Source organism: Seriola aureovittata, chromosome 7, assembly GCF_021018895.1.
Source record: "Seriola aureovittata isolate HTS-2021-v1 ecotype China chromosome 7, ASM2101889v1, whole genome shotgun sequence".
NCBI lineage: Eukaryota > Metazoa > Chordata > Actinopteri > Carangiformes > Carangidae > Seriola > Seriola aureovittata.
This window is the reverse complement of record NC_079370.1, coordinates 29,205,227-29,227,021: the sequence shown is the minus strand read 5'-3', so window position 1 is coordinate 29,227,021 and position 21,795 is coordinate 29,205,227. Positions and strand designations below refer to the sequence as shown.

The 21,795-nt window shown below is 39.2% G+C and overlaps 1 protein-coding gene across 1 annotated transcript; it reads right to left on the bottom strand.

Moving 5' to 3' along the window:
• Positions 1-1,506: 1,506 nt before the first annotated feature.
• LOC130172760 (pituitary tumor-transforming gene 1 protein-interacting protein) lies at positions 1,507-21,673 on the bottom strand. The gene is made up of 7 exons (XM_056381669.1): positions 21,395-21,673; positions 21,131-21,177; positions 20,479-20,587; positions 15,713-15,818; positions 14,234-14,299; positions 6,949-6,995; positions 1,507-1,991 (listed from the first exon to the last, which is right to left on the bottom strand). The coding sequence occupies exons 1-7, from the start codon at positions 21,519-21,521 to the stop codon at positions 1,942-1,944; spliced, it is 552 nt and encodes a 183-aa protein (XP_056237644.1). The 5' UTR covers positions 21,522-21,673; the 3' UTR covers positions 1,507-1,941.
• Between the last annotated feature and the right edge of the window lie 122 nt (positions 21,674-21,795).

Below are 21,795 nucleotides of genomic sequence, written 5' to 3'. Positions count from 1 at the left end.
AGAGCATGGAGGAGAAGCCAGGAGACCGGCCGTTACACAAGGAGAGCTGGACAGGGTCGTAGAAGGGCATCAACCCAACAGCAGGACCGGTACCTGCTCCTTTATGTGAGGAGGAACTGGAGGATCCCTGCCAGAGCCCTACAACATGACCTCCAGCAGACTACTGGTGTGCATGTTTCTGACCAAACTGTCAGAAACAGACTCCATGAGGTGGCATGAGGGCCTGACGTCCTCTAGTGGGACCTGTGCTCACAGCCCAGCACCCTGCAGCTCGATTGGCATTCGCCTGAAAACACCAGAATTGGCAGGTCCGCCACTGGCACATGTGACAGGAGTGAAAGAGTCTGGTACGCCATGGTGAACATTATGCTGCCTGTAACATCATCCAGCATGACCAGTTTGGCGGTGGGTCAGTGATGGTCTTGGGAGACATATCCTTGGAGGGTCACACAAACCTCCATGTCACAGCCAATGGTACCCTGACTGCTGTTAGTACCGGGATGAAATTGTCAGAGCCACTGTCAGACCTTACACTGGTGCAGTGGGTCCTGAGTTCCTCCTGGTACAGGACAATGCCAAGCCTCATGTGGCCAGAGTGTGTACGCAGCTTCTGGATGATGAAGGCATTGATGCCATTGACTGGGTGGGTAGATGATTTCGTTTCCATTGACTGTTGTTACGTCATTTTGTTCACAACAAATTATACAATGTACATCAGTAAAGATTTTCAACTTGAATAATTTGTTTATCAAGTGCTCCCTTCATTTTTTTAAGCAGTGTATTTCAGAGGCAAATATTGTGGTAGCAAAGCCACACTGCAAAAGCTTTGCATCCAAAATCTAGTAAAAAAGTAAGTACAAAACTGCCTCCTGAAGTGTGAAGTAGCAAAAAATTTAAATATTAAAAACTGAATGCTTAAGTAGAGAATAAGTGACACCCAATATATAGCAATAGTAATTCATAAACACTCACCCAAAGGGCTGCAAACTCCCCCCATGTCCGTCAGTCCAGTGCACCAAATACTATAATGATCTACTGACTCTACATTGTTTTTATGAGTTAAAAGCAAACAAAATGAACAGGAAGAAGTTACTGAATGTCCATCAAAGTTTCCTGTCAAGAATGATGGATTTATAGAAATGGGACATTTTCAGTGGTTGTAATTAGCTTCATGTTCCATGTAGAACTTGTGTGTCAGAGGCAATAGATGTATATGTTAAAATGAATCTTGCTACCTACACTTCTAAACTTCTATAAAAGCCGAGTTCAGATGCTGTACAGGCTGCTGAGTCATCACTGAGACAGGTGAGGCTGTCATGGGAGAGAAGGTTCTGAACTGTGTTGTATGTCCTACTCTGTGTGTCCTCTGGGTCCTGCTGTCATTATGGGCCTGTACAGTGTTTCTGCTGGAGGATGCAGCAATAATATAAAGTTTCTGCAGTGAAACTTTTCAAAGCTCCTCAGAAAGAGCAACAGTTTTATCCATAAATAAACCAAACCCCAGTGTTAAAAGAACAGATTTTTATTCATGTGTCAGAACACGTATGCTGTACAGTCATTACTGTTTATTTCATAAATCAATACAGTATACGAAGTGCAAAAGCTGATATGAAACTACAACATTTAAAAAGAGAGAACTCACATCATGAAATTTCAGAACACAAAATGAATTTGCACAAAGTTTAAAAACAAGCTGCAGCATCCACCTAACACAAAACAGACCAAAACAGTCTGCTCATCAGGTACGACAAAGCAAAAATAATCTTCAATCAGGTTTGTTATTTGAAAAGTGTGAAATGGTGATTGTTCAGTTGAATGATCAGAGACGGCACTCTGTGGTGTTTGTCTTGTTTGTGGTTCAAGTGAGAAAAGGGCAGCATTCCAAGCTAAAAATGAAGGAAGAGCAGCTCAAGACCGTTGGTCAGCTCAAGCACAGCTGCGTCACTCGTTCTCAAACTTGCTGTACGGGTGGTCGGCGTCTCCGATCAGACCTGCACACAGGAAACAGGAGCAAACAGAGTGGAGACACAATGAAAACACAGAAGCTCATAGTGGCTCCATGGATTTCCTCACAAGAGGTGAGGAGTGGGCTACAGAGGTCTGGTAAACTCACATCTCCCCAGATGTGAGCTGATTCAAGTGTATGGTGGCCCTGAGAGCTCAAAGCACTGCAATTTAAGAAAAATGCAAGTAGACAAAACGCAATCACATTCAGAAAATGTCAAATTGACAACACATGTGCTGCAAATACTGATAAGCGCATAGTTCTCTTTCTCTTTCTCTCTCTCTCTCTGCTGAACTCAATGAACTACCTTACGGATTCAGAATCCAAAAAAAGTCTCTGAGGAAAACAGAGAATTTAAGTGTGTGGACAGATTCCCTTGGTTTCACCACTACTGCTGTTGGTTTACTGGAAGTAAAGGTACAGGTTAATAAAGGTTGCCGACCCCTGGTCCAGCATGTACAGGGTAGGACACTGGGAATAAAAATGCTGATAATTTGTTCCCCCTCATTGGGATAATTTTGACTGATAATGAAATGTAACTGTTTCTCAATGTATAACCAATCCAGTGATGGTCATCAGAGAGCCAGGAGCCAGTTTCACAAAGCACCTTCAGTTTTCTACTTAAATATGACACTTTAGGTTTAATTTCTCATTAGCTGGAGGAGTTACTGAAGTGTTGCATAGTATTTCTTAAAAGGTTTCCTTAGTTAAGGAAAAAAGTTTAGGCCTTTACAGGAGTGAAAGAGATTTTAGTGGTAAAATTCTACTGTTTCCATGGAGACTGTTTGCTGGTATTAACTTGTGATACCAGTTATCACTTTGGGAAGCCGGTAACATTACAAGAGAGCACCACTATCTAACCCCCTGTTTTGATAGAAACTTCATCATGTTGTTCAGCAGATGGTCAGAGAGTTTTAACTCAGTGAGTGACCCGGCATACAGCTGATCTGAGGACATGAAACACCAGACTATACTTGGTCGGGCAGATCTGGAGCATGAAACCGTAGAGCAATCATTAACTTGACAATGCAATTTTTGGAGAAATTGGGATGGGATTTTCTGCTTCTGCCCAAGCTGAAGCTAGACTGCGTTGCTGGTTGCTAACAAAATCTGAAGCTGAGCTTCATTGTTAGAAATACCAACAACTAGATGAGTAACATGGGACGAAGTCTGGAATGGCGGCGTAGTGAGGAGCTCCGCATGGCTGGGCACTATACACCCCCTTAATAACACAGTACGATACAAATACCCTATTCATAAGCTTAATATTGATAGGAGCAACTTTTGAACATGCCAAATAAGGAGGCAAGACACACCACGAGAGGGAAAAAGAAGGACGAGAAAGAGAGCATTATGGCAACAGGACACAGCCCTGCCAAGTGCGATACAGCCGTGGAACTGGCCAGCACCAAAACCGTGCTGCAGGGAATAAGTTGGATATAAGTTGAATTAAAAAGGGCATCGATTCTCTTCAGACCTAACCGTTCAGCAGCTTGGTAGCAGAATTACTGAGGCCGAAACTCGCATCTTCACGCTGGAAGATGAATGCAACATAATCGGTATTAATCTGAATGAGAACTTACACAGACAAATCGGTATTAACAACTGAGGAGTCGTATTATGACTGTAGATAGAGAGAAAAAGCTTATCCCTGTTGCTTGCATTCAGGTGTTGCGCAGTTAAATTGGAAACTTCGAGGGGAGACATCTAGGTTTTATAGTCTGCTTAGAAAAGACCAATCCCCAAACTACGAAGGTGTCAAGAACATTTGGGAAAAAGATCTTGGAACATCCATTCACAGGATGGCTTGGAGCAAAGTGATAAAATCTTGGTTCTCCATAGCCTGGGACATGCAGACACACATTCTCTTTTTTTAAAAATAGTGAATAGGAATATTGGACCCCATCAAAAATGTCAAGGTTGGGGCTTAGGAATGATGATGCATGTTGGAGATACAACAAAGGCAGGGGCACACTGTCTCATATGCTATATGAATGTGAAATAGTGCATCACTTCACTTATGGTTAAAAATACTCCACTGTTTTAATAACATATTGGAGACAAGTCTCAGTGTGAATCCAGCATTATGCATATTGGACATTTTGCCAATGAAAGTTAAATTGTCATCAAAGTTTTAGGTGAAACTGGTCCTGATAACAGGGAGCAGAATAGTGTCAAAGCACTGGAAATCAAAAGAGCGTATCAGTTTTAATGAGTGGAGGGATGAACTGGCTGAGATGGCTTCCCAAGAGCAGCTTATACACAGGGCTAATAACAGTCTTGACGTATTTAGGAAGGGATGGGGCCCATATTCGAGTGCTATAAGTAGAGGTGATTGCCAGGATGACTGATGTTCAGGTATCCCAACCCCACTCTTTTTGAATCATATGAGTGTCTATGCTGGATGGACTAACATGAAATGCAGTATGGTGGTCTAATAGCCTGTATCATACACTAAAGAATGTGCATGTTATGTTCTTATTTTATTTTGCCTATTTACTTTTTATTTTATTTCATTTTTTTTGTTACCTTACATCCTATATGTGCACTTTTTTTTGTCATTAATGTATATCTGTAAACTGAAAAAAGCAGTAAATAGGTTTGATCGCAAAAAAAAAAAAAAAGAAATGCCAACAAGTAACATTTAAAATGGAGCTTCAACTAACTCTGTCTGTCTGTGCTGAGTCACAATAACTACCTGAATATTAGAATTACCACATCCTGGTTGTATGCCTCCGCCACCAGACTAGTTTCAGATTACATCCCTGTTTATCCAGAATCATATGAAATATAAACCATTTTTTGGGGGGGCTTTTTTATGCCTTTATTTGATAGTACAGTAGAGAGACAGGAAATGGGGAGGCAGAGAGAGGGGGAATGACATGCAGCAGAGGCCGTCCGATGCGGGACTCGAGCCGGGGCCGACTGCAGCCAGGACTTGGCCTCTACACATGGGGCGCCTGCTTAGACCACTACGCCACACGACGCCCCGAAATATAAACCATTGTAGTCTTGACTTATGGCTAAAAAGTGTATACTGAGGTCACCATGACCTTGACCTTTGACTACCAAGATCTAATCAGTTTGTCATTGAAATTTTACCAAATTTGAAGAAATTCCCTCAAGGTGTTATGGAGATATTATGTTCACAAGGAGAAAACCGTGTCTTGTGAGGTAACCACGCCATGGAAGTTTGACCTTTGACCCCTAAAATGTAAGCAGTTAATCATTAAGTCCAGGGGAATGTTTGATGCCAAATTTGAAGGGGTTTCCTTGAAGAGTTCCAAAATCATGTTTTGTGAGGTCAACTTTAACTTGACCTTAGTCCGCCAAAAATCACTTTGTATCAAGGTGAACGTTTCACCAAATTTGAAGGCATTACAGAAATATTGAATTCATAAGGACCAAACCACGTTTTGTGAGGTTTTGTGTGTGTGTGAGTCTGGCTGTGTGAGTGTGTGCACGCATGTGTTTGTTCAGTGTGTGTGTGACTGTGTGTGAGTGTCTGTGTGTGTGTCTGGCTGTGTGTTTGTGAGTCTGTGTGCGTGCGTGTTTGAGTGTGTGTGAGTCTGTCTGTGTGTGTGTTTGTGTGTGAGTCTGGCTGTTAAATGAACAATTTACATCAGCTGTGTGCAGCTGGAAGACAAAGAGCTCATATAAATCTATCTGAGAAATGGGTCAGCAAACCTCTCAAACTACTGCCATTTAATAGAAAACAGTCGATAATATCAGAAAACTTTTCACACCGTCAGCACCACAAGACTCTCTTAAAAACGTTTATGTGGTTTTGGCGTTGCCAGAGTCAAAAACGTGGAAACAAGAGCAAGCTGAAACAAGAGTTTTTTCAGTTTGTCTCAGACAGTCCACTTATGAATTTGTATTGCAGTCTATGGGGCAGTTGGATGGTACTCCCATTACTCAGGGGCTCACATTTCAAATTATGCAAGTCTCCCGCCTTTGGTAGACACATTGTCGGATGAGGACAATTTGTCTAGGTTATCATAAAAAAATTATGTGTGAAGAGGGAAATTTGTGGCAGTGAGGAGTTAATCAGGTAATTTTGAGACCGGTTTAAATGCTTATCCCCACTTTAGTGGTGATGTCATCCACTCTAGCCCTGAACATTACGCGCAATACACACCTATTATAAACGGAAATGCCAAAATGAAAATCTAAAGACGGAGCACCGGAATCAAAATACAAAAGGAACTTTATTAGTTCTGAAGTGGACATACAGCTGCAGGAAGTGAGCCACAAACGAGTTGTTCAATGTTAATGTAGCGTTCATTTACTTTAAAAGACCCTAATATTAGACCATAATATTATATAACTGTAGAGCGAAGAAAACGCAATAACCACTTATTTTGTTCAAACATGTCAGCACTCAAATGTGCATAAGAGTACTCTTGAGTGTGCATAAAGTCTGTTCTTACCTAAGAACAAATCCCAAATAAGAAAACATTGGTGAATGTCAGAATCTTGGTCATGCATAAGTGGGTTTTAAGAAAAAAATTCTTCTTAAGAATGGTTGGTGAATGAGGCCGTGTTGTTTGTTCAGAGACGGACCTTTGTCTGCTGTGTCAATGACTTGTGAAGTCCTGCTTACAGTCAGGAGGGGTCTTACATGTGGCACCAGCATATGATAAATTATTCTCAGATTGATTTAAACAGACAGGAGTTAGTGTAACCAACATGTGACCTGCATTGCTTTGCTAAAGTACCAGCTGTTAACTGTTGAATAATGCATTGCTAGCACAGGGAAGGGCAGACATGAGGAGAACAGAGAGGAGGAGGTGGTTCACATCCAGCACTGTGGTGGACTTCATATACGCAGGTTCATACATATTATGGTGAGAGATGTGTACATAGTCTGTCACACCATCATTGCAGAGGTTGAATGGAGTACATATGGTGATATAATGTAAACCCAGGTTCATACATACCATACTTCCTGCGGATTTCATCGTGCTTAGCCTTTCTCTCCACCTTCCTGTAAAAAAGAAAAACAGAAGATGAAAGTTATGTTAATTTATTTTTATTTATATTATATATATATTATATTTTATTTATTCATTTAAATACATTTTTTCAATCTTGTCCAAAAAAATTAAGGAAATTAAGCATCTGTTGCCTCTGAGTTCTGCTCCATCACAGGTTACCACTAAGCATAAACAACAGACAGGTGACACATTCATAGGAGAGTTTTGGTGATGTCATCCTGTTTCATTAGTACCATCATGTGGGGAAAATCTATTTTCTAGCACCTTTCTGTTGTTTATCTGCTTACATTTCTTCTGTGGTGCCACCAAGAGCTCAAGAAACATCAATCAAGAGTATTTTGAGTTAGAAACAGAAGATAAATATGAACTTTTATTTGAAAAAAAAAAAAAAAATTCTGATGTATAAAACTATGCACACGCAGGATTCCATGCACATTTTCTTTGTTCATCCCAATTACCGTGGAATCGAGCGCACATGCACAAACACCACACTCCACATTCTCTCCACCCCAAATTTAATATGCTAATGAGTATAAATGCCTGGACAACCCCTCTCTTCAGAATCAGGAAAAATGGCAAAATAAGCAGTAAGTCGGCCAAAAAGAGACACTTCAGTCCAGAAATAAAGGTTTCATTCTGCACTTTGTCCTCTGGCATTAACAATAACAGAAAACAAACAAAGTGGGAGTGTGGCAGAGGTTGTTAATGTGGTGGGGTCCTGACATATCTTGCACCAGAATTATTTTTTCTTGAACTTTATGCATGTTCTCTTGATTGAAATGAGTAAAAAATATTTACAGTAATATTTTGTTTATTTCACACACTATTTACATCCAGTATGCACCATTTTCAATAGACACTCAGATGCAATGCAGCAAACAGGCAAAAGACTATGAGACTATACAAATGTATACCCTATGACTTTATTGTGGAGTCTTTACTTATCTCTAGCAGGCCTCTTTATAAACATAAGACTAATCTGTACAATTCTAAGCCTGGTTGGAATGACTCTGTGAAAGAAGTCCATGCTGAGGCTAGAAGAGCTTTTAAAGCATGGGTTGAGTCAGGTAGAAATAAATATGGACTCATCCGGGCAATAGCAAATTTTAAATATGCACTTAAAAAGAATGAGAATACAATAAGATTTGACTCAATTGCAAGAAAGTTGCAAAATAATAGTCTTAATGACTTCTGGAAAGACATTAAGAGTTATGAACAACATCCCTACCATCGAATTTTGATAAGAGTAAGTGTCTCAGATGAAATTTCCCAGTTGTGGCAGAAAAATTATTATGAACTGAACTATATTAAAAGCAATTAATTTAAAGTAGGCAATATAGATGATAAAGAGGAGGTAGCTGTTACTCCACAAGAAGTCCACGATGCAGTCATTAAGTTAAAACATCAAAAGGTATGGATAATATAACTGCTGAACACCTTAAACTTGCATGTTATAGGCTTTATCCCTTGCTTGGAATATGTTTTTCTGGGTTATTAATCCATTGTAACCTACCTGACTAAATTCTATCTGTTATATTTGTGCCTGTGGTTATAGATAACGCTGGTAAATTAAACAGTTCAGAGAACTACAGGCCTGTAGCCCTAGCCAGCATTCTATCTAAAGTGCTGGAGAGAATCCTACTAAATAGGCTGGAACAGTATATCCTGACTACCGACAACCAGTCTGAGTTTAAACATGGAACTCATGTGTGTTTTTGCTTTAAAGGAGATTTTGGATAAATACAAAATGCATAATAACACAATTTTTATGTGTTATTGATGCTTCTATGCAGATGATTTGGTGATTTTCAGTCCATGTAGTGCTGGTCTTCAACAGTTATTGAGGGTATGTTCACAGTATGGTCTAAATTTTGATGTAAAATATAATGCAAACAAGAGTAATATTATGATTGTTAGATGCTGGGATGACAGAAAATTGCTTGTGTGTGTGTGTGCAGTCGATCATTCCTATTACATCAGGGAAAGTGGCTCTGGCAGCTATTTCCCAAATTTCACTGTAATATTATCCTGGTAAACCACATTGTATGGAAACTTTGTATACCTGGATGACATACAAATGATTATGTCCCATACAGCTGGCATGGTGCCGCTCAAGGATGACTGGCACAGTCCTGACTGCTCTGCTTGTTCTGTCTGAAATGCCCCTTTCGCCACAATGTGGTCAGCACTAAGGGAACAGACAATACCTAACTCATCACCATGTCCCTCTCCAAAGCCGGATCCAACTCAGCACAGTTCCAAGAGGATTGCTGTAGGAAATCTTAAACAGCTGACAAGTCATCATCACTGGCCCAAAAAATCTGCGTGGTCTCTAAATACCATATATTATACTTTTGCCATTCGCTATTTCCTTTAAGTCCAAAGCTGCCATTTTTATTAGGCCATGTATTGCATCGTTTTTGCATATGCTTTTAGATCCACTTAATTAGTTGCATACACGTGGATCCGTTATGGTTTCCAATGGCTTTGATGAGTAATTATTTTAACATGTGGTCCGACAAACTTGTAAATAATTTTCTAACGTTAGTAGTTTCACTGCATTGCCTCCAAGTGTCGCCAAATGACTAAAACCATTAGAAACATGTGTACGCCAGACACGAAAATGGCGTGGAAAAACACAAATTCTCATGTTCATTTCACTCGACACATCCAACCATGAGCGTGAAAGATGTGTGTACACAACGTTTGTACATGAGGCACTGGTCTGGCTGCACTACAGCCAGTTTCTCTGTCTCTCACCCCCTGGCTTTCCCCCCATTAGGTTTTGTTGTATTTGTTTGTCTTTAGGTTAATTTCATTTTTAGTTGTGTAAATCATCTGTAGTCTTCCCTCCTTTGGTCCAGCCGTGAGCTGGGTTGTGACAATAAATTCATATTAATAATTAAGTGCCTAAAACTTTAGTTTGTTTTGAGCTACACAAACAACTCGGATTGAAATCAGCCTAATTTTACTAATTCAAACTAAAACATTTCAAACTAAAACACAGCAGCTACAATGTGCTCTAGGATGAAAGACAAAATCAAAGTGTCTCACACCCTCAGGAGCACCAACCCGGGAATGAGACGTGACAGAGTTTACATGACTAACTGCTCACTCTTCCTTCACTGTCTGTACTCTGTACGTGCATGTGACATCATCGCTCCTTGCAGTTTTGTGTCCTGTGTCCAAACAGAAACTTGACTGGCAGTGGAAAAGTGGTCAATTGGCTTTTATTAGCGTGTTAACCCGCGTTTAAAAAATGCATTGCCTTCTAATTTTGGTGGAAAAGTACAATTTTAATTACAATTTTTCCATTACAGCTAACAATGTATGAAAAAACACATATTCCTTTTGGATAATTTAAACACTATCAGTTCATGTTTTCATACCTTGCAGACTATGATGCAACATTATAGCTAGAATAACAGCTCTTATGTGGCTGCTGTAGCACTCTCAGACCTGACCTGTTACTCCATCATGTCAGCCCCAGCCCTGAGCTCTTTCTGAGGGACAACAAAAGCTCGGGAGGAGGTCCACCCTGCTGCCGGCTTATACACAGCTAACTGACTGACATGTTTAATCGCCCTACCAATAAATATGGCTGCATTCAACAAGTGGGAAGTAAGCCTGGGCGATACTGCCTATATGTAATATGGAACTATTTTTAGGCTATATCACAATAAACAATATATTGTGAAATTTTGTTGCTGTTTTGTGTGATCTAGAGATATGGCATCTTGCTTGGTTTTCACTCGTGATGAGCAGCTTCCAGCAAAAATTAGACAGGGAAACATGGGAAACGTGATGATACCAGCAACATTATATATAACTGACTCGTTTCACTAGCCTACAGTTTCAATCTCTGGACTTTATATGAATATGACACAGACATGACAAAAAAATGTGTGTGATGACACTGTTCAATATTTCGATGACGATGTGTTTTGCAATAAATAAAGGAATATTGAAGTGTGCATGTACAGTTTTGCTGAGCGAAGCTGAATGAAGAACACAGACAAAGGTCACTATCAATAATGTCCTCCCACTGCTGCAGGTATTGTTGTTATGTTGTTATTGTTGTTGTATTTAGGGCTGCACAATTAATCTAAATATCACTGAAATCGCAATATGGCCAAGTGCAGTAAAAGTTAAAATGTGTGACAACATACCATTATAAATGTAATACCTTTACAAACCACATTCTACAGATGTAAGGGAACATGTTTGTTTGGTAAAAGCCCCACCAAAAATCACTTCATCATTTTTATATTTTTTTCCAGTGAAAATGAGATGTTAAAATTGCAATATGATTTTTTCTAAATGTGAGAGTTTCAAAAGGCTTTCCTTCCATACCAAAAACAAACTTCTAACAGAAAACACTTAGTTCTGTGGTGTTTTTAAATGGAAATGGCAGTTTAAAACAGCATTCAAAAAGATAAATGGTTCAATGCCTCATGGGAGTTGGTGATCCCCCCAAACTGTTCTCCTGCCTGGGCTCAGTCAGTGGAGGCCTAGGTCTCTCCTATGATCGGTCCCATCTATTCTCAACTTCCTGTTCACAACACAACCTCGTCTATGTAGGTCATTGCACTTACTGTGACTTTTCTGATTTGATCATGCTCACCACAGAAAACCCTGACTAGATTCTGTGGCACATGAGAGAAAAGCTCATGGAGGCTGGATAATTCAGCTCACAGCCTCTCTCTCAGACACACAGAGAACTGGGACTCTGATGTTCCCAGCACAGCATTTGATAATGATAAACCAGTTACTGACTATGTTTTCTGCATGAATGCCCCGCTTACCAACACATCACCAGGCCATCCTTGGAGGACTGGATGAATGCACTGGGAGAACAGGCACTAGATAGAAAGATGAGGCTGAAACATTTATGGAGTGTTCTGCAGATCTGCTGGCTGATACAACATATACTGCCATACTGGTCACTGACTATCACACTTGTGGCCGACAGTGGCTGATACTACACAGGATGTAGCCCACTCTATTTATGACCACATTTTCAAAGAGCAGCTGCTTAGCCTTGACAATCCAATTGGTGTTTTGGGATGCCAGTAGAGGAAGATTCAGCTCCTCCTCTGGGACATGGACTCGTTGGGGCTGTACACTAACACCAGTTGCTTGAATCCCAAATATACAATGGGCCCTTTTGTTGGGCACTATGGACCATTCTGTTATAGGAAATCCCTTACAGATTGTGCTGAGATCTCTCGAGGCAAAAACATCTAGAGAGAATAGAATTAAATCTTAACATCATTTGTGCCACAAGCTGATATGATGGTCCTGCTAGCTGACTCCATTTATATTACGCTTGTATTACATAGACAAATGTGCTCATTTTAGTTAATAATGGTCATTTAGTTTCAGAGACATTGTAACTAATCACTAAAAGCCTGAATATGAAAATGACCAATTCATTTTAGTATTCACTGATATTAAAGAGGACCTATTATGGCCATTTTAGTGTCCTTCATTTCATTCTTGGTGTCAACTAAAATAGATTTACATGCTTTAATGTTCTGAAAATACATTATTTTTCTGTACATTTTATAGTGTACTTTATTCACCCTCTGTCTGAAACGCTCTGTTACAGCTCAGGTCTCTTCCCAACAACACGTTCTGCATGTCTTGTGTAAACAAATGGTTGTGGCGGCTTCAGTTCCTTCAGTTGCCTTATCGTTTTGTGCAAGAGTCCAATCCTGAACCGGAAGATGACAAACTCAATCCACCTTCACAAGCTGGACTTGAGCAGGAAACCAAGCGTACCCACTGTCGGGCAGCCAGAGGGAGGGAAGACGCAGAAATATGGAGAGTGGTCAGTCTGCAAAGACTTTGGACAACAATAGTGCTTCTGCTGGTAACATTTTTGCATGGCGGCCTGCCACGCCAAAATCTTTGCCGCCAGACCAAGAAAAAAATATAATAATGCGACAACACAGCTCTCTCCTCGCTCTCTTAAAAGCTGGGTTAGCGTAACTCTCTTTCCTTTCAGTAACTACCTTTCAATAGTTGGCCTACTATACTTAGTTAGCTACACTATGGCTGACTAAAGTAACCTGACTACCCTGACTATTGGCACACACTTCACTGCGGCAACACACTGGTAGGCTACTTCTCTCACACCCCAGGAGAGACACACTTCCCACAACAAACCTGCTGGTTAGAGTGAGTCACATTACATACACAGGTCGCTGAGTGAAGCACTGGGGACAGACTGTTGAGAACTTAATTCAGCAACCGCTAAAAAAAAACTTAGTTATAACCGTCACTGAAAAATAACTGCCCTATATTTAAGAAATATGACTCGAGTTAATGTGAAGTTGGTAGATGATGTCTCCTCGGCTGTGATTCAGCCGTATGCGCAAATACAGGCTATTTGCCTCTTTTTGGCATGCCTTCAGGTTGACAGAGTATTAAACAAAGAAGCAGTGAAAAGAGATGAATTATTCTACAAAGATGGCCTGAACAAAATTACTGGGAGAGGACTGTAGTGATATTTCAAGCAGACATCATCTTCAATTAGTATTAAAGGTCTCTTCAATTGTATTTCTTACTCAGCCTTTTCAAATGAGAAATGAGAAATACTCATTGGGATGTGTGGTCTCTGTGGTATCTCTTATGACCACGGACCACTACTTCAGCCCAAGACAACTGATGGTTAGGTATTAAGCAGGTGGAAAGCTATGGACAAGTGGAGGGTTCCCACAGGTCCAGGTTCCTGTGACCTGGAAGGCTGCACTGAGATGCAATACGTTTGGACTGCCCAGCTACCACGTCCATGACGCTGGACAGAAGGCAGTTTTACTTCTACAGTTTATCAAAACCCTGAGTATAAAGCAACCAGCTAGCATAGCCACCAGGCTAAAAAGTTGCCTGTTGAGTACTATGGCTGTCATGTTAGCAAACAATCAATACACCCACCAAACATGGAGCAATATTTGCATTCATTTGGAGTCATGTTTGTGTAAGTCCAATATTCTCTCTCCTTCTAGCTGTGGTCTGCCCTCAACTCATTACAACCAAATATAAAAAGCACAAAGACCTCTCCTTATAATAATATTAGTTTTACTTAAAGAGTTATTAATTGCGGACAATCATACTGCTATGTGAAGCTGTTATAAATAAATAAACACTTATAACTAGTAGTTAGTTAGTTATAATGCTTACAGCTTCAGCCTGTTTTCACTGAAGCCTGGAGAGAAGCTCTTACCGTTCTTCAGAGCGTTGTTTGATCTCCTCTCTCCTCCTGGCAAATCTCTCCTCATCTCTGTCAGGCCTTAAGATACAAGTGGGCACAAATACAGCGTCAGAATCACTTCTGTTAATGGAGCTCGAGAACAATCATACTCATCTGGATGTGACAAATTACATGCATCTACAAGCTGCCATCTTTGCTTGAAGGATATTCTTTTAAAAAAACAGAACCTAGAAGTTCAGTTTTTACAGTGGTTCAAATTCTGCAGTCTCCATGATTCATATTTGATTCATGAATTATCTCTGCAGCTTGAGAAAGCTGTTTACTGTAGTAAACTTTCATTAACATGTCAGGGTTTTTCCTGAATATAGGGGTAAAATAAAATAAATTAATAAACGTCAGCTTTACTACACTTCTAAAGACTCGGTACTCTTGCCTTGACTCCTCTCTCACACTCTGATAATATTAGATAATATTCATCTGTAGGGTTGCCACCTTTTATGTGAAAAAAGGTGGCAACTGGTTTGGTTTTACTTGATATTACATTATTCAAAGCACTTTGAGGACATAACATGAACGAAAATACAGGACGAATTGCGTCCCATATTGATTCAAATCCACAGAGCACCGAGAAAACAAGTACTAGAATCATTTTATTTTCAAATACGTGACGATTCCGTATTATATGGGATGGATGTCAACCCTATTCACCTGTTTGAAGAGCGGCAAAATCAGGTCGCCGTCTCCTTCCGCAGGCAGAAAATCCAGCGCATTCGTATTCTTCGTTTTTAGCAATTTTGGATGGCTCTGAATGGATTATGATACAGCGCCACTACATTGCCATAGTGGCGTACATTCGCAATTGCAGTTACAAATTGCAAATCCACCGAGTACCGAGAAAACAAGTACTAGAATTTTGTTGGGAGGCGAAGGCTGCACAAAATTTTACAGAGTGACCACCTCGCAATTCTCTATGCAGGAAAAACCCTGGTTTCTGCAGAGTTCAGTAAGTTGAATAAAAAGTATTTGTTTACCACATAGTTGCAACTTAATACCTGTTTCACAGTCAAAGTATTAATGACGTCAAAGAAAACCAGTGGGGAAATGAGGGCAAGAACTACTCAGTGCATAAATTTATTGACATATTTGATTTTTGTCAGTGCCTTCGGCACAATGTAATATATGATATTGTAATTAATATATCATCAAATATAAAATGGATCTGAACATGTAGCAAGAAATGGATGGATGGATGGATGGATGGATGGATGGATGGATGGATGGACATCATTTTCGTTCATACAGTATATGTGGTCTGGGTGCTGGAGGATTTTCCAGCCAGTTTTTGCTTAAAAATCCCATTTAAAAACATTTAATAAAAACATGTTTTAGCTTTGTAAATGAAATGTAACACTTTTAATTTAAGTTAGTTAACAAAAATCAGAGCTTGCAAGACTTGCACCAAAACACAGCTGGGTTATAATGTAAACTTACCCTGGCTGACGCTTCTTGCAGCAACAGCAGCAGCAGCAGACAACAATGCTGATGAGGATAGTTCCACCTAGCACAGCCAGGGCAATGATCAAGGCTTCAAAATTCACTGAATAACACAAGAAAACAAATAATTAACATTCACAGTTTATAATAATAGTATTTATTCTGCAGCACCTGAAACTTTGGGGTTCTCTTTCACTTGACTGACTTTATATATTTAACTTGTTTGGCAATGGAGCCACCTGCTGACTTCTCTGTGACACTGCAGGTCATCACATTGTAATGATGAAACGACACAGTATACTTTCAGTTTCAGAGAAACATAACTAAGACATCTCACAATACTTGAAGCCAGAAATCCTCCAGCAGCAGTGAACTTACTGCTTATTATCAGTTCTGATTGGTGACATATTGATCTCTTTGTGAAGTCAGTGATTAAACACTTGATCTAGCAGCAGCAATCAGTCAACACAGTACAACAAAGAATACATATTAGTTCCCCGATTCTGTAAATCATTGTGGAGCTTCATTATTGTGGTAACACAATATAAACAGCTGTATTTTCTTCTCAGCACATGGATAAGTGGATGCTTATTTCTTTTCTGGTTACTTCTTGTGCATTTTATTTAAAGACGGTTCTGTAACTTGGATCATTCTTACAAGTACATTTATTCCCCTTCTGAATAGTTCACTAGCTAGGAAGCCAGGATGAGGTTTGGGGTCAGTTTGTCAACCTACAATTCCCACTGTGGCCTTAATGACTTCTCCACAACTTTCCATGACTGGGTTGGAGCACATTCAATGAATGAAAACATTTGTTCCTTGTATCTGTTATTCTCATTGTTATATTCTTATATCCACCACTCATACTGTAGGATTAAAACTATTTAATGCATCAGTGTGTGAAACAATGCGGAAAATTTCATCGTCTTATTTCTAATACATCAATCTTTCTGCGTTAAATACCCGAACTTACCCAATGAATGTATTACACCACCTAACTGAATCTGTCAAAAAAAGACGTTTATTAGTTAATACGAAATTAAAGTAATGTTTAAAAGGTTTATGGAATTACACCTTCTACCACAGAGCACAACCACTAGTAACCAAGTAATTAGTCATTTGAGTTGAATAGAATGAATCTTCCATTTGTTTTTTGTGGCAACTGGCAACACCTCTTCATCTTACTGCTGCTAATGTGGATTAACAACATAATCAGACTAGTTTCTTCACAGTTTGATCTGCTATTCTTTTTATTTGTGTATTTTTCTGTCTGACAGGAAGTATGTGGTTCAGAGAGGTAACAGGTTATTCAGTGTCATGCTCTTAAACATTGGAGGCTCCTGAGCTATCAGTCTCACTATGCCTGCATGATATGCGCAAAATGTGTGATGTGCGATGACACGGTTCTAGGGCTGTCCCAAATGATTATTTTTTTAAACGATTAATCTAGCGATTATTTTTTCAATTATTCGACTAATCTAACGATTATTTTGTTTATTAACCTCACAGTAATTTTATTGCAATTATTTTCCAGTTAGTCATTTAATATAACAATTTGCCCCGTCCAACATCTTGACTCGCTGCACCAGGGTGTTTCCTCTTTATGTGCTCGTGCATGACTGTCGTGCTAGAGTGATATGCCAGATGCACTTTGCAGAGTCTGCAGACTACCGCACTGTTGGTGTCAAGATTAAAGTATTCCCAAACTTTGGAGGACCGTGTTCGAGCCTTTTTTGCCGCGTGTTGCTCCGTCGTACCGCTGGTAGACGCCGCCGTGTTGTTCAAATAGATTACACAGATACAAATCATTCACGTAGTCAAAGACTTCAATTACGACTTTAATTAATTCTAAAAGTTCTATTCATTTCACTGTTTTAAATGTTATGCTAATTAGCTCCCTGACCAAGGCCCTTCTCCCCCGATTGCTCAGTTTGGCTGGGTGGCCAGCTCTAGGAAGAGTCCTGGTGGTTCCAAACTTCTTCCATTTACAAATGATGAAGACCACTTTGCTCTTCGGGACCTTCAATGCTGCAGACATTTTTTTGTACCCTTCCCCAGATCTGCGCCTCGATACAATCCTGTCTCAGAGGTCTACAGACAATTCCTTTGACTTCATGGCTTGGTTTCTGCTCTGACATGCACTTTTAACAGTGGGACCTTATACAGGTGTGTGCCTTTCCAAATCAAGTCCAATCAATTGAATTTACTACAGGTAGACTCCAATCAAGTTGTAGAAACATCTCAAGGATGATCAGTGGAAACAGGATGCACCTGCATACTGAAATTAACAGCCATATTTTTCCTGAATTAAATTGTATAAAGTTAAATACTAGTTTAATAGCTGAATGTCTTATGGACATTTTAAAGTTTGAATGAAGTCTGTAGCTGAAAGTATGCTGAAGTAATTTAAGGTCAAAGAGGCTGTAGCTTTCAAGGATTTGAGCATTCTCTCCATTCATTTGAATGGCAAAAAAATTGTAGAAAAGGTTTTTGACAGTTGAATGGTTTTTGTACAAATTTGTATGAAAGAGTAGTTTGAGACCGTAGAAAGGCAGAAGAAGTAAGAATAATAATATGATTAAAATATAAAGATTTGAAGAACAATAGTGTGAATGCTACAGCACTAATAAATATGCAGAATAATAATATATGCCTTCAATGCTACTGCACTGCAGGCACATAATTAGTATGCAGAATAATAATATATATCTTCAATGCTATTGCATTGCAGGTACATAATAAGTATGCAGAATAATATATGCCTGCAATGCAGTAGCAATGGGGTTAGAAACCTAATGAAATCCAAAAAAGAAAGAAAAAATACAACAGTAGCTGTAAATGGGAGAGGTGGAATTTACCATCCAGCTTTTGAAAGAGTAGATGATTAGATCTCAGAGAATCTGGTTATCTACCTATATAAGTACTCCAGTGTGGGAGTGGGTTCTGCAATTGTGGAAATGTGAACAAGTGTGAACCTCAGTTCCTCTGTCTACCATTTGTTTGATCTATCCATCTCTATAGTTGACTGTGTTATGGAAGAGTATTAACAAATGTGAAAATTATTTAATCCTGATGAGACTTGGTGTTCGGATTTGAATTTTGAACAAACAAAGCAAACTACTTTTGTAGAGGTTAACTGGTGAGGAAGTGACTGTGATTATCACAAGCATTTCATTCAGTATCATTGCTGTTCACTCATGCATCAAGTAGTTTAAGATGAATTGTGCTATTAAATTAGCACCAAGCTGTTAAGTTATATGGACCATTTAAAATGGAATAAAACCATAATCACACAGATATAGGCTTGGGCCAATATTCGATTATATCAAATATCACCATATGCAATATTTTTTAATAAAATCTAATTTTAAACTTTTTTTTTTAGAAGCATCACTTGTACCAGAAACTTTGACTACAATAATATAATAATGCATTGTTAAAATTGGAAACAAAAAATACAGCAATATAATTATATCATTTAAAATCCCGCAGTAAAAAAAAAAAAAAAAGACCCCCCAACTATGATAATATCACACACTGCGATATTTGGCATGGCCTGTATTGAGATATTTCAATTTCTACATAGACAATAGTATTTAGACTGATTTTAGTCTCCTGAAGGCTTCTATTGTCTCTGGTCAGCCAAATGCTTAATCAGGTCTAAGCACTTCTAACAAGAGAAGTAAAACAGCATCAGGATTGCTGAACTATTTTTGACGTACAGCCAATTAAAGAAATTTACTTACATATTTACAATTATGTCCTACACATCTGGTTCATATTTTAAAGTTTGAGTAGGGTTACTTTTCTGTATTTACCTATATGAAATAACTGAGCTTTGAGGCTTTGATAAAATGTGTAACACGTGTTTGAGCTTTGTTTAGTGATTAGGTTGAAAATAACCACAGCTTCAGAATTTTAACTTGCTACTTTCCCTGATTGATTACTTGTGAACATGGGGAACTCCCTGCCCACCACTGATTTTACTTTCCATACCTATAAACATTGTTTTGGTGTGCACAGAATCCATGGTTCACTTCTTTTACACTGTTGTAGACTGTAATCTGGTACAGCTACTCAACCACGTGAGAGAGGGAGCAGGTAGAATGAAACTTCCACTCTGTGACACTGAAGCGAGATGAAGTAAGAGGAACAGAAAGTTTAGGCCAACTCCTTTCACACAACCAGGGATCGTTTCAAATTGCTCCCCTCAGCTAATCTATGACAGCCTCCCATCAGTGCACATATCATGCAGTTATTTGCCTTCTAAATTCAAATTAACTTGTATTTGATAGAGGCGGATCATTTTAGGGCTTCCACCTGTACAGTTACATTTCTTTTAGTTGCATTTGTATTTGCATTGGTTTGATTTTTATACATATTATGTGCTCTATTTATGTTTACTTTGCATGTTGAATTGGCTTTATAATCTTTATTTTCCACAAATGTGGTAATTTGCCTTTGGCTTCACAGGCTGGTTATAGACATCATTGTAAATCAAACAATTCAGGAGACTGAAGCATTATATCAACTGCCTCATGTCATATGAGCCCCTCAATTTCCCTGAAACTAAAAAACTGAAACAAATCACCAAACAGTTTCCTTCCATAATGAAATCCAATAAAAAACTTTCTTATGTTGTCCTGCTGGGAACAGCAGTTTACAACATCTGTGGGATGACTGAGTGCAATCAAGTCAAAAGTGAAAGAGAAAAGAATACTTCAGCACCATCTTTCACATCATAATCAGACTCATCAACTTACACCAACACACTCCCCATCGGGCCTGGGACAACTGGCACAGTGACGCTGGAGGCAGCAACCAGCTCACTGGGTAGTCTGTGCAGTTGTTGGTGGAGAAGCACCACAGACACTGTGATGACAAAACACAAAGATCATTCCTCTGAACAGCAGTCAGTCTACTGATTCATCTGGATATAAACATTTAAAACTGCTTGAACTACTACAATTTCTGACACTTTTTATTGCTAATCAGACCTTTCCAAATTAGAGTTAGCTGAAAGATGAACAGGCTTTGTCCTCCATGTCATTTACATTTGCGTTAAAAAAACAAAAAAATGTGATGTTATGATTCTTTGCTTATCTAAATATGCACACTTGAGAAATTTCCGATCACTGATATAATACATATATAAAATTCAAACAAGCAATATGTAAATGATATAGGCCTTCAACTAAACAAGGTCACATAGCTTTTATAGACAGTGCTAAACACACATGTCGTTGCAGTAATTGCCCCTTCATGCCACTACTTTACTGAGTTTAATAGCCTTGACGATTAGAACAGGTGATATCTTTAGTCGTCTTGGAGGTTAATGTGCAGACAAACAAGGGACCATAAAATGACTATAACATTTTCGGGCAAAGGTCTGGTCCCAACATTCAAATACTTTACCTTGGTGTGTGGAACACAAGTGTCGCAGTTTTTATAGGCGGAGCAGGCTGAAAACAGAGAGACACGAAACATTAATAACTCGAAAGTAACAAAAAGCCGTGAAAGCACTTGACTAGGTCAGCAGGCGTCAAATACAACTGTGACGTATAGTAAATATAAAACTGTTTCGCTAATGAAATAAAGTACTTGCGTTAAAGTTTCGTATTAACAGGTGAAACATGACCTAAACGTATAACTGATTTTTCAAAGTAATATTCAGCTTACGAGTTGATGGTGGTGGAGTTGTTATTTGGCATTCCCCCAGCCTAACAAAGCTAGCGAAGAACAGCACAACAGCCGCGACAGACGGCGAAGTGCTCCGTGTTTGTCTCTCGTTTGTATAAAACGACATGATTAAAACCACAGAACAACAGCTTGATAGATTAACCGTGTCTAAAAATACAGAATATGTGCTCGTCGACAGTTCACTCCTGCCTTCCTTTACTACACTAAGCGACTCTCGATAAACTGCTCTCTTCTACCGCTGTCACTTCCTGGGTGTCGAGGGTTGGCGCGTTCGGTAAAGTCTCGATGTCCCGGGCGGGTGGAGTTTTTACCAACTACGACGAGTATCACCACATTGAGGAAAAAATAAATAAATATCAAATTTCGAGAATAAAGTCATA